Source organism: Halyomorpha halys, unplaced genomic scaffold, assembly GCF_000696795.3.
Source record: "Halyomorpha halys isolate HHAL.00 unplaced genomic scaffold, Hhal_1.1 Scaffold585.1, whole genome shotgun sequence".
Lineage (NCBI taxonomy): Eukaryota > Metazoa > Arthropoda > Insecta > Hemiptera > Pentatomidae > Halyomorpha > Halyomorpha halys.
This window is the reverse complement of record NW_027109935.1, coordinates 194,007-207,859: the sequence shown is the minus strand read 5'-3', so window position 1 is coordinate 207,859 and position 13,853 is coordinate 194,007. Positions and strand designations below refer to the sequence as shown.

General features: G+C 30.1%; 1 protein-coding gene across 1 annotated transcript in view; it reads right to left on the bottom strand.

Moving 5' to 3' along the window:
• Window positions 1–775: 775 nt before the first annotated feature.
• Window positions 776–13,853, bottom strand: part of DCAF12 (DDB1 and CUL4 associated factor 12-like protein) — a 14,853-nt gene continuing 1,775 nt past the window's right edge. Inside the window, exons 3-6 of the mRNA XM_014426571.3 lie at window positions 11,054–11,338; window positions 9,815–9,974; window positions 8,140–8,291; window positions 776–1,936 (exon numbers count right to left, since the gene is read on the bottom strand). Coding sequence (XP_014282057.1) covers window positions 1,781–1,936; window positions 8,140–8,291; window positions 9,815–9,974; window positions 11,054–11,338 — 753 coding nt within the window. The 3' untranslated portion in view covers window positions 776–1,780. The remainder of the gene's footprint in view (window positions 1,937–8,139; window positions 8,292–9,814; window positions 9,975–11,053; window positions 11,339–13,853) is intronic.

Below are 13,853 nucleotides of genomic sequence, written 5' to 3'. Positions count from 1 at the left end.
ATATTAGGACCAAATCGGTACACTAGTCATAACAAACCTCAATTATATTTTCCGATACAGAGTCTCATTATATATTTATTGAAGTAACTATTAAATTATGTAGATAGAAAGAAAATCATATAGAGTTGCAAGAATGAACCCATATCTATACCTTTTGTGTTCAATCCACACCACTAAGAGAGTCACTGGATTTATGGAATTAAGAATACCAGAGTTTATTTAAATGTAAAATAAATTCTAGAAAGGAGTGGCAGAAGAAAAGAATCTGACATGTAACCAAAAATAAAAAAAAATATTTGATTAAGGTTACTCATTAGAGACGATGGATAGCCACTTTTTAAAATGGTTCAAGAAACAGTTATGTTCTTATTCAATAACAAAGTTGTGATCCTTCATACCTTACAGTGGTACAGATTTTTAAAATTGTTGATACTTTAAAAAGTTATTGGAAAATTCAAACGCCAATATTTTTTTCTTAATAAATATTGTTTTAACTAAATACAATCCATACAATTATAAAAAGATAGGTGGAGCTCAGTTCTTAAAATCTTTCCTGTAATTTACATTCCTTGTAATATGACAATAAGACTTATTTTAAAAATGTTTAAAACTTATTAAAAACCAATATTCCTATTCTACAAACTAAATTTATACACACTTATTTACAAATTTTATATAACTTTCTGACATTCTATTATATAAAATAAAATGAAAATAGGATAGTTAGGCTAAGGCTACTAAAACCTAATGGCAAGGGCTAATCAATAAGTGCTGATTAATAATAAAGAGGTAGTCACTTTACTTTAAATATTAAAGTAAACACATTACATTACATTTCATACGGTATTGAAAGTAGAAATTTACTTTAACATTATTTAAAAAATGAAAAATAAATGTAACAATAAATAAATTTATAAAATAAATGAAGGTTCCAACTGCAGAACACATTCTCCACAGAAGCTAATTTTTTGCTGAACATAAAAAACATCAAATTTAAATAAAACAAGGTTTTCAAATACATTCTATTACTTTGAAAATGTAATTTACTCACAAAACATTACATTTTAAAGAAAATAATAAGGGAAGAGAGTGAATTTAAAAACCTTTTTATACTGCAATTAGAGGTTTTTCATGTTAACTATAAAATTTGCCGAAGTGGAGAATGAGTTTTTCATTTGGACCTTTCTATTCATTCATACTTCTCTCTGAAATACAGAAAAAAATATGTCTAAAAATCTAAAACATATTGTAATTAATATCACATAAAGTTTCACAGTTATAAAAAATACTAATTTCTATCACTGGCCTATTATATACCAGGTATTTACAAAAAAACAAAACAATGATTGCATATCAGAGAAATAAAAAAAAAATATTGCACCATCTACAAAATAATGAACTTAATTATTTAATAAATACAAACCACAATGTACATATTGCAAATGTTTAATTAGTATAAATATTTCAATTTATTAACAAAAAAAAAAAACAGCCAATCAGAATTTGTAACATGATTTTTAAAATAATAAACTAGGTAGTAAATTATATTAATAAAAAAAAACAACCTAAAATAGGACAGCTATAATATTTTATCAATTAATCGAAACAAAAAAAAACCTACCTAACAATAATAAAAATTTCAGATTTCTTTTAGAGTCTATATTTTACACAGATAATGATGTACATCTTCAAGTGTATTTAAACATATGTTTATATGAACTTCTCATATTCTTAAAAAAAAAAAAGTATTGCTCGTCTAAACAGCTAAGTGACACTGACATCACTGCCATAGGCCTGCGTAATTACCATATATATTTGCAGGAAGTGGACCACCAGCAGTAAATAGCCGTGTACCTGAGTAGTCGTAGCAATGGGTGTAGATTGCAGGGGTATACTTCACCTGATGAAAACCATCCATCAACTCTTCATCAGGAAACTGAAATTTATTTAATTTTTCATTACTCTGACTTTTATAGGTTATTTCAAGCTGTAAATTTAACACAGTAACAAAATGATCACTATTAACAAAAAAAGAAGAAATGTATTTGAACAATTAAACCATTCATTAGCTGAAGTTACAAGTATGTGACAGTTACACATAATAATTTAAAAAATGACCTTTAACTGACCATACTGTGTATCAAAGATAATTTTAAATACTTTAACACTAAATATGGATGACAGGAAATAAAGTAGTATTGGATATAATATTTGTTAGGTGGAAAAATGATTGCAGATTGACTTTTTGATTTTTGACTCTCATTGCATGCAGATGGACTTAACCCATTATCAATGGGTACAAAAATTATTACAAGATTATCGGCAAAGAAGACATTTTTCAGATTGGAACTTAAATCAAGTTGAGCATAATCCACAATTTTCAGGGTACATTCTCTGGACAGATGAATCTACTGTCACAAGAAGAGGAATCTTCAATCAGAAAAATCATCACCTCTGGTCGCAGGAAAATCCCCATGCAATTCGTGAGCATCATTTTCAATCCAATGTGTGGTTGGGGATAATAGACAATATTTTAATAGGTCCGTATTTCTTGCTGCCTTGACTCAATGAGGGCACATTTCTGGAGTTTCTTAATAACGATTACTATGATTTAGTTGAACATATCCCACTACAACTGAGAAGGTACATGTGGCTTCAATTAGATGGTTGTCCTGTACATTACAAAATATTAATTATACCAATCAATGGATTGGCCCTGCAGGACCAGTGGCTTGGCCTGCACGCTCTCCAGACCTGACGCTACTGGAGTTTTTTGTTTGGGGTGACATTAAACAAAAAGTCTATGCAAGGCCGGTCAATGATCTAATTCCTAATGAAGAAAGATAATTGAATATTGTGAAACAGTGCTGTTCTGCCACTGCTGCTGTTGAAGAAAGTCTGTCTTAATGTTCAAAGAAAGAACTTTGAACAACAATTAATATGAATTTAATGTTTACATTTAATTCATAAAGTAGTTGGAACAAATAAATAAGTTTTATTTATTTCATATAACCTAAATAATTCATAATAATGAAAATCTTTAGGTGTGAATATCTCCTAAACAAAACGTTTGTGGACATACCTTCAGAGGAAATTTTTTTCTTGTTTTGAGGTCCTTAATTCATATTTTCAGTTTGGCCACTTAACCCTGAAACACCCTGTATAATATCAAATACCTTCAATGCAGAAAAAATTAATTGAACAAATTTAAATAATTATTTTGTAGTATGATATTCTTTGAAGCAATATGGCATACACAAAGTAACACCACAGCCAGGAGAAAATTTACATCTCCTGATTACATTAGCTCTTGAAAAGTCCGATGGCGTGTGAACTGCAAAATGTCTGTCAATTAGTCTAGATGGTTTTGGTGTCAAAGAATGATGTCCTGTACTAGTAGATGGCGATTGCTGTCCATCTCAATATTTTTTGACTATCTAAATGAGAAAATTATTGAAGTGACCATCTTTCTTATATAAGAGATATGCATTAAAACACACCATGTCTAATGAATGTAAGAAAATCTCATATTATTATTTTTTAACTTGGCTTTGATATAGTTTTCCCTTGCTTGTTTGTTTCCACAAATTTATTGTCGTAGACATAATTTGTCTATTACATCCCTTTTGTCTTTCCACTTCATAATCATTATTTTATCTCTGTACCTAGCAATAGATTCACATTTTATATAAGTTGATATTCCTTTTCTATTTTTCTGTATCATTCCTACAACATCGGTTTGTCCCAAGCACATCTTTTCAGCTAAATCAATAATAGTATACCAATTATCGAGAGATACCATATATCCCTTATCCAACAAACCATCACACAATTTAAAAACAATAAGATTTGCTCCTTTTTCTTCTGGATAGTTCAAACTATACTGCGTATTTTAACCTGTATAGATATGTCCTTATATGGTACATATAAAGTCTTGAATATATTTCTCAAATAGTTCAAAACTGGATCTATTTTGTATGATTTTTTTTAATGCACATTATTGGATCGAATGCATTCTTATCAGAAAAGTGTAGAAACTTCGATAACAAATTAAAACAACTGTCCACTTGCTTTATGTATTGTTTAAGATATTATCAAGAATCCTAAGGAATGGTAAGATGAGCTGTAGTTGACAAAGCACAGAGTTTCAGTTTTTAATTTTGATAAAACAATAATTAAAATGGCTGACTAATTGTACCCGAGAAATTATTTTCTAATGTAAAACAGGAAATTGAAAAAAATTAACCGATCTGTGTCAGTCAGACCCAGGTATTCAATGCTCCATGCCACTTTATTTAACAGCACTGTCACTGTCCAGATACTAGGGTACATTGACGATTTCGACATTATTGGCCGATCGGAACGAAGCCTGAGAGAGTCATTCCTTGCTCTGGAGGATACAACAAGAAAACTGGGTCTTGTAATTAATGAGAACAAGACGAAGTACTTGAGAGCTGGAGGATGTGGACCAGGAACTGAAACATTTTATGCAGGTTCATTCAAGTTTGAGAGGCAGCTCATCCTCTCAAACTTGAATGAACCTTGAGAGGATGAGCTGTTTCATATACCTGGGAACTGAAGTGAACAGCCAAAACAATATCTCTCAGGAGATTACCAGAAGGATCGGTGCTGCCAGCCGATGCTGCTTTGGCCTGACAAGACATTTCAGAAGCAGGTTGCTCTCTACTGGGACCAAGGTTAATCTCTATCAAACGCTTGTATGTCCCGTTGTCATATACGGATCCAAGGCTTGGACCTTCACTAAAGCTGATGAAGCAAGACTCTTGGTCTTCGAGAGGTCCATTATGAGAAAAATATTTGGACCTGTTAGAGAGGGAAATGTAAGGAGAAGAAGGAAGAACGTGGAGCTATCGGCTTTGTACAGAGACAATGATGTCAAGTTTATAAGGTTGGGTAGACTCTGATGGGTGGGTCATGTGGCGAGGATGCGCGGCGATGACATCCCAAATAAGGTTCTATCCGAGCAGCTAAATGGAAAGAGAAGAGCGGGGAGGCCGAACATGAGATGGTTGGACGCTGTATCCACGGATGCCCGGGTCCTTCTAGGAACCTGAAACTGGAGAGTTGTAGCACAAGACAGGACGGCCTGGCGGAAGCTACTAGAGGAGGCTCAGGCGCAGTAACGGGCAGTTGCGCCAGTCATGGTGATGATGATGTGTCAGTCAGACCACATTGAAGTATTAAAAAAAATGTTGCTTAGTTATAAAGTTATTTTTTTTTCCAAATAAAAAATATAAATTAATATATGATATAATACAAATATCTTAATCTATATGACATAAAGATATAGAAATATCTTCATCTATAATGACCAACTTATTGCTACTAGAGCTGACAAAGGAAACCTGACTGTCATCTTAGATAAAACGGAATATAAAATCACTTAACTCCTCTCTGACCAATCCACCTATATACCTTCAACCCGTGATCCCACCCGCTCACTTATGAATAAATTTAATCAGCATATTAAAAACCTCCTTCAAAATAAATTAATTAACCGTCCCACCTACTACAAGCTAATTTCTTATAATTCTTTACCTCCTCGACTGTACGGACTTCCTAAAATCCACAAACCTGGCAACCCCCTTCGCCCCATCATATCCAATATTAATGCTGCATCTTCTAAACTTAGCCAATTCCTCCTTCCATCTCTTCAGTTCCTAAGCCATGACAACCCTTACGACATCCATAACTCTTTCCAACTACAAGAACAATTAATATCCCTTAAAATTCCCGCTAACTTCATTCTTGCTTCATTTGATGCTGAAAGCCTCTTTAACAACATACCCATCGATGAAGCACTCCAAATTGTGGAAAAAACTGGACTACAATAGAACCACATACCACTCTTAACTTAGCCTCCTATCTTGAATCACTTGAACTATGTTGCAAATCCGGATATCTCCTTGTCCATTGACTGGTATAACAAACCCACTTACTCCGGTAGGCTACTTAACTATTTTTCCCAGCACCCCCACCATAAAAAAATCAATATTGCCAAAAATCTCATACACCGTTGCCTTTCCTTATCCGATCCCTAATACCACAACACAAACATTCATCATATTAAGAATATCTTGCTTTCAAATGATTTTCCCCTTCACATCATAAACAAACTTTGAAACTCTTACATCAACCGTTCAAAGCCTCCTCCAAACTCTCTACATCCACCACCCACTCTCTCTATTTATAGATCCCTTCCATATGTCCCCTCTCCCACTGACAACATACAAAAATTCTTAAAATCAACCATTCCTTCACTATGTCTTGGACTCAAGTCTCAAAATAAACTATCTTACTTTTTTACTAATACTAAGGATCCTATTCCTCTCCCATACCGCTCTGACGTTGTTTACCGGGTTCCTTGTTCCTCCCCCAACTGTAATTCTTCATATATAGGCGAAACTAAGAACCACCTCAGATTACGTATCTCTCAACATAAATTATCTATAACTTCCCACAACTCAGCCGCTTCTAAACTTTCAGAACATGCCCTTACACTTAATCATGCTTTTGATTTTGACCGTACCACTATTTTAGCCACTGTTACCAAAAGAGACTCATCTTAGAGTCCATTTATATACATCTTGAACCCCTTCCAGTTAACCACAAAATCGATAAAAACTGTATCTCCCATACCTACAGGCATATATTAAACTTAATTAAGATTAAATAATTTTACGCTCATTTTATTATCATCACCAAATTTTTCTATTATACTTTTGTTTTTCACCTGTTTGTTATCTCTCTATCACTTATATTATTTGTCGCTGCTTTCACTTATATTTATTCATCTATGTTTTATTAACTTTCACATTTAGTTTTTTTTGTTTTTTGTAAACTTTTACTTCACATGTTTCTACTAACTTATTTCACTTATCATTATCATCACCTATATTGTTAACATTCTATCACAAATTTTCATTTATTTCTATACTTTATTACTTATTTTTAATCTTTTTATGTACTTCTTTTTACATCTCACTTTGTACTTTTATTTTATTTTGTAAACTTTTACTTCTGATTTTTAAATCACGTTATTTCACTTTATATTATTCATGTTACTCCTGTTATCTTTACTATTACTATTATCTGTATAGATAAATGATTATTTTCACGATATATAAAAACTACAGTTGTTATCATTGTATAATTATTTTTCTTATTCATTTATTTGTAATTTTTTTTTAATACTCTATCTACTTTTACAATCATTGTTATTATATCCTATATTGTATTCACTATCCTAACTATATTTTCTTCAGTATATACTCGTATTATTAGTAACGATATGTATTATTTTAATTTTACTTAGCTATTCCTAAATTAGAAAATTATTATTATCATATTTCTGTATCTTTTATTATTTTACATTTTTCGTCACATCTTTATGACTACTTCCTGTATACACAATGTATTTGAAATAGAAATATAGCCGTTAAACGGCTGGCCACCTCCTTCCCACTCCTCCATGCTTCTGCTTCATTGTTGCGTTCTGTTCAACCGTTTGCTTTGAACAGGTAGGTGCTCTTGATTTGTTCTTTGCTCATTTATTATCATTATTATTATTTTTATTTATATTTATTCTTTCAAGACGTTTATTTAATCTCTTTTTTTTTCCCCGTTTCTTTTTTGTTTATGTACATCTGTACTTTTTTAACTGTATATTTTACGTATCTTTAAAAAACATTTTTTACTCTTTCCATTGTTACTTATTTTGTATTCTTATTATTGTTAATTCAAGTTTATTTTATACTGATACTATTTTATGTCTTCCTTCCTTTTATTTATATGTAATTTCTTATCACTTTATTTTTACATATTTATCCTAGCTTAAATTACCTTATTGTATCTTATTGTTGTAATATTCTCAGTTTTCTTTTTTTTTTTTTGTATCTTTTTAGCCCTGATGAAGCCCTACAAAGTGGGGCAAAACGTCGGACATTAAAATAGTTTTATACAATTTGTTCTTTTATTCACCGCAATACTGACCATCTTCTTATATTTAAATCTTTACGGTCAACTATATCTACATATATATAAAATATCTTTATCTATTACAATCTACAAATTTATTCCATAACAAATCATTTAATAATAGAAAAAAAATTTACATACAACATAACCCCTGGATGATTTCAGGATAACTGTTCGACTAGAGTTTATGCTTGATTCAAGATATTTTCCAGCTTTAAGATCATAAAACATTATCATGCCAACTCCTGTCCCTATCGTTAGTATGTTGGACTGGAAGCTCGCAGATCTGATTCCTAAAGACACAAACCACAACTTTAATGTTTAAATTTTCTAATTAAATCAAATCTAATCAGTTTAGCAAAAATAATAATGGATAATCTAAATTTTTTCCAATATTATTTAACTCAATATCAGATCAATGCATCATTTCAGAAGAAAAAACAGAAAAGATTTGATATTGTACTGTAAATTAAGTATTGTTCAGGTTGATTAAAGAACTTAAAAATTAAAAAAAAGAATGTTCACTTTTAGTTTGTGAAACATATTTCTTTTAACTTTAAGCAACCTTGAGCTTTCATCATCATTTATTTTGAAGGTGGTGGTGTGGTCAGTCAACAATGCCATTTATTTTATAATGGTGAGGATATTGATAAAGGTAAATTTAATATAGAAAGAAGTTGGTGAAGGATTGCGGTCAATAAAGAGAACACAAATTATAAGTAAAATTAGTTTATTATTTCATATTGATATTAAAATATGATATTTTTATGATTTAATCTTACTATATCATATTTCTTTTCAAACTGTTAGTTATCTTCTCTTTTTTTTGTTATGTAGTTTGTTTATAGCTCTGTTTTCCTATTATATATTCGTCATTTTTTAGTTTTCCGCATAGCTTTGATACAGAAACCAGGAATTTATGTAGAAATGTAGATAGAAATAAATACATTTTACTTCTAATTTGTGTTCTCTTCATTGTTTCAATCCCGAACAAACTTCTTTATCATTCATTTTAATCAAATTTTTGAAATCTAATTCTTACAAATTATATGAACATTCATAAAAAGTAAATATTTTTTTCAAAATCTTGAATTTAAATATTTTTAAATTAAATATATTTCAAAAATCTGCTTTGCTACATTTTTTTATAATTAATAGTTCTGCCAAAAATTTTCATCAGATTCAGGTAGGAGTTTTGAGATGAAAGCTTAAGAATTATAGAAAAAATTTCAGTAATATTGAAGTTTCTGGGAATAGCAAAAACTTCTTTCGATTCTTAATAACTGAACCAACCAACATATATAACATCAGTTTCATTGAATAAGGTTCATTTTTATAAACAAATGAGGAGAGCTTAGATAGATATCTGACAGGAATATGATTTTTTTTTTAGAACCCTTAAATTTATAAAATTAAATAGCATCAAAGGGTAAGGGAGGTACAAAAAAAGGCAATCCTTCCCTGCCGGACCCACCCTGCTAAGACCCCTGGGGAGTCTTATATCCGTCTTATATCACTTTTAAAAATGTTAGCTTAAAACAGGAAGAGGAAACTTTAAGATAGTTTAATCGAGCAATATTTAAAAAGTGCCTGAAATTGAAAAACTGTATGAATTTTTCTACTTCAATAAAGCGTAGTTAAACAATTTTCAATATTTCTAACCTGATTGAAAACTAAACAGACTTCATACCAAATTTAGAAAGAATATTTAAATGTTTTCTTTAAATCTTGAAAATAATCAATTATTTTGTAATACAAAGAAATTAATGATGAAAAATCAACAAACTGAGGAACATTAACAAAAATGGATACGCACCACAACCTGAGTATCGGGAGGGAATCTTCTTAACGGCCTGCAATGTCCGGGAATCAAGAAGAAGTGTGTATGATTTGCAACCAATTGCATAAAGAGCGCCATTTTCTTGAACGGCCATACACACATTATCTTGACACGAAGGCAGCTTCCGCGACAGTTTCTGGAAAAATAACATAAAATAACACTAAAAATATTGATAATTACATTATATAGTTTATCTGCTCAAACACAGTTTTAAATGATATTTCTATCTCTTTTATCAAATCCGTAAAATACTCAAGAGACACCTTAGACAGCAAACTGTTTGAAATTAGAAAACACTGAGCAAATAATGTAAAAAATGTTCCCATATCTTAATAATAAAAAAAAAAAATTATTCCACAGAAATAAATTAAGCAGTACTAAGACCTATCACAATGTGTACCTGAATGGAGCTTCACTAATTCAAACAACTTAAAAAAAACTACATGAATTTCTAAACAAATGCCTCAAAATTGTTAACAACTATTCATATTACACAAGAATATGTACCAAACATATATTACTGTAAAAATCATCAATATATTTTAATTAAAATTATCAATATTATTGTATTTTACTTCTAAACGACATATAGTTTATTTTATTTCAAAATTGTTTTTTCTTCCAGTAATAAAATAAAAGTAAATAAAAACTTTTATATAAAAAAAAATGGTTTATTTGCCCTTTTTTTGGTTTATTACACAGACATTTGGTTTAGTGTGGACATTTTATTGAAAACCAATGTATTAAAAAAATATATTATTTGGGTATGTATTAAAAAATTAACTGTCAAAATTAGGAGAAAAAATTAACTTTGATTTTAAAATAATATTCTTGTGAATACATGAAACATATTGCCTGTTTTATTTATGAGTTTAGATTATGAACTCATTTTGTAAATAATAATAACTGATTACGTTTCAATTTTTCATATGGGGATATATATAATATATATATGGCCCCCCGAGTTATGATGCATTTCTTAAGTAGCCCACAAGACATTTAGGTTGGCCACCCCTCAGCTAGATCAAAGTTAAATGTTTACTTTCATATTCACAAAGAATTTTGAACTTTACTAAATGTCACTTAAGAATCACTAACAAAGTTTATGATATAATAGAAACCGGTCATCTTTAAAAGTTGGTTGAGCTCGTAACAAAAATTAACTACTAGACTATTTAAACTAAATTGTGATAAAAATAAACTTTAAATACTCACTTGTCTGAATCTTTCTACATCCCAAATATGGATGTAACCATTGAGAGAAAGCGTAGCAAGCTCTCTTTTTTTATCATTGAAGGCAAGAGCCCTAACCTTCTGTGCGTATTTGCAATCTCTCGATTCTAGAGGGACTGTAGACCCGTACGAAGGCATGTTATCTTCATCAGAAGACATTTCTTGTTCTTCAAAGTGCCAAAGAGCAAGCTTTGTATCTCTCGACCCTGAGACCAAAAATTCATCATCCAACCAGCAGATATCCAGAATCCAGTCTCTATGAGCTCCCTGTGAAAAAAGGAACAAATGAAACTAATATAACAGGTTATTTTATATATAAAAATATATATTTATATTTATTATATAGACATATACGAAAATTCACCTCCGAAATAAATTCAATTAACAATTTTAAAAAGCACTGTATTTCCTACTATTTTCATCGTAACATGTTAGGATGTTCGGTACTACTGAAATACTAGGCTCTGAAAAACTGTTAAAAAAAAAAAAAAAAGGGAAAAAGTCGAATTTGTATTCAGGTATAATCGATTAAACTATTATCAGATTTTTGTTTAACCATCAGTCACCTTGCCTATGCACCATATTTTACTCCGCAAACTAATATTTCGAAAACAGTTCATCTGATTAGGAGGGAAGTAAGGGATTAATGTAATATGGGTGTTGCATCAATTTTATCAGATACTGTTCACTACTTTTGCTTACAGATAAGTAACACTCCTTTTTCGAAACAGTTATATTTCAACGGCTTGTCTCATATATTTTATTCTCGGATAAAAGTCATTATAATTGAAATATACGAGGGAAATTATCCTCAATAGTTATAAAATTTTATTGTAATCGAATCTTTTCAACAGATTTACAAATAATTATATTTCAATAAAATAAAATTTGAAATTTCATTTTAGTGATATTCCCACACATAAAATTATAAGTTGAAAATCTATCGGTTTTTGTTGGTTTGGCCTGGATATGGTTGATGTACATAATTCATTACTTCACAATTCACACAACTGCATCATCTGTTGCCTGATGATTCCTTTTGGAATAAAAAAATAAACTTTGATTTGAACAATTTTTAGTTTTATTTAAAATTATATCAATTCTAGAGCATGAAATTGTGAAATTCTGCTATTTAACAGTTCCCAGGTGCTGCAGACACTTTTCATAATATGCACTTTCTTTTCAGAAAAGAATATATGGTTTCCCATTATGTAAATAACGATTAAAAAATATATCGTGGCAATAATGCAAAAAAATATTGCCAACTCAAAATATGAGAATTTGACCAAGATTGGGAAAAACCAGAGTTGGAAAACCTGGGTATAACTACTTTGGAAAGTACCAATGGTCTCAGTTGAGATGATAAGACTAATACATAAATCAGATTCCTAAAAGAAATAGTAAAAAAGTATTTTCAATTGTATTCATCTATAACAAAGTATTTATAGCAAATGATTACTAATACTGATGTATTTGTTACTCATGAATACTGAGTAGTATTTATAATCACTTGAAAATGAATGACAATTACACATACAGTATAAAAAAAAAACAGATATTTAAATTGAATTCACTAATACATTTTTAGCAAATACTACCCAAATCTGCTCTGGGTCAACTTTGTATGCCATTTCAATGATAGAGAAGTGGAGAAAAAAAATTACTAAAAATTAGAGAAACACCCTACTACCAGTGTTAAGTTATGTTTACTGTCAACTATTTTACCCTGCATACATTAAAAATTTGTGCTGTTTCATTTAAACTTTGATTGAAGACCATCATCTGCTAGTTTGTAATAATTTCATATACACGGATTGGTTATCATATACATTAAAATTATTATGATCCAGTTATCCATAAATGTTGTGAGTATAAGTTTATGAGAAAAAACATTATCTTAAGTAGTATTAAGGATTGAATTTTAATTTAATAGATTAAGAGAGGGGTGATTTCCAATCCAAAGAGGTCATAGACCACTAAGCCGGAAATGGAATCATATTCATATACCACCTCCACCACTAACACCCACCCATAGAGGAATCCATAAGAAAATATTTGAAAATTTAGTTGCTTTACTGAACTTTTGTATTGCATTTACTTGTTAAAACCTTTAAACTAACACTCAAACTTCAGAGAGGATAAATAATAAAAAGGCTATAACAATAAGTCTTCATAAAATGTATTGACAGAGCCTCCTCAAAGGCTCTTGTGGCCGAGCGGTTGGAAATGCTAAACATGCAATGGTTTATCAACATAACATAGATTTTACAGCCTCTTCTTGGATCTTGAATGTAATTCTCATATATTATAATCATACCACCTGATGAACTAATTTAAAATAGTTTTATTTCTTGAACTTTTTCCCTGTTTTATCAAGCCGATTTATCCAATATAAAAAAGGTTTAAAGGTCTTATAAGGAGAAAAGTTTAGGTGCTTCATTGAAATCTCTAGAACCATTGCAAAATTACAAAGAAATAAAATTCTATTAAGTAAAACTGATTTATTTAAATAAGTATTAACAATAAATTTATTATGTAATATAACATTGTTTGATTTCAATCAGGTTAACTTGGTAACCATTTGTGAAAATATATTAATGTTGTACAGCTCTTTATACAACAACGTTTTTCAACTCTTCCAGAACCATTTCCCACAATTATACGTCACACGATTTTGTCTTTTTTTTTAGTTTTCTAGAAAATTTGAGCGATATTGATTAAGAAGTCTATAGAAATAGGAAGAGGGTGAAAATACACACATTCTCTTCTATAAATAAATAAA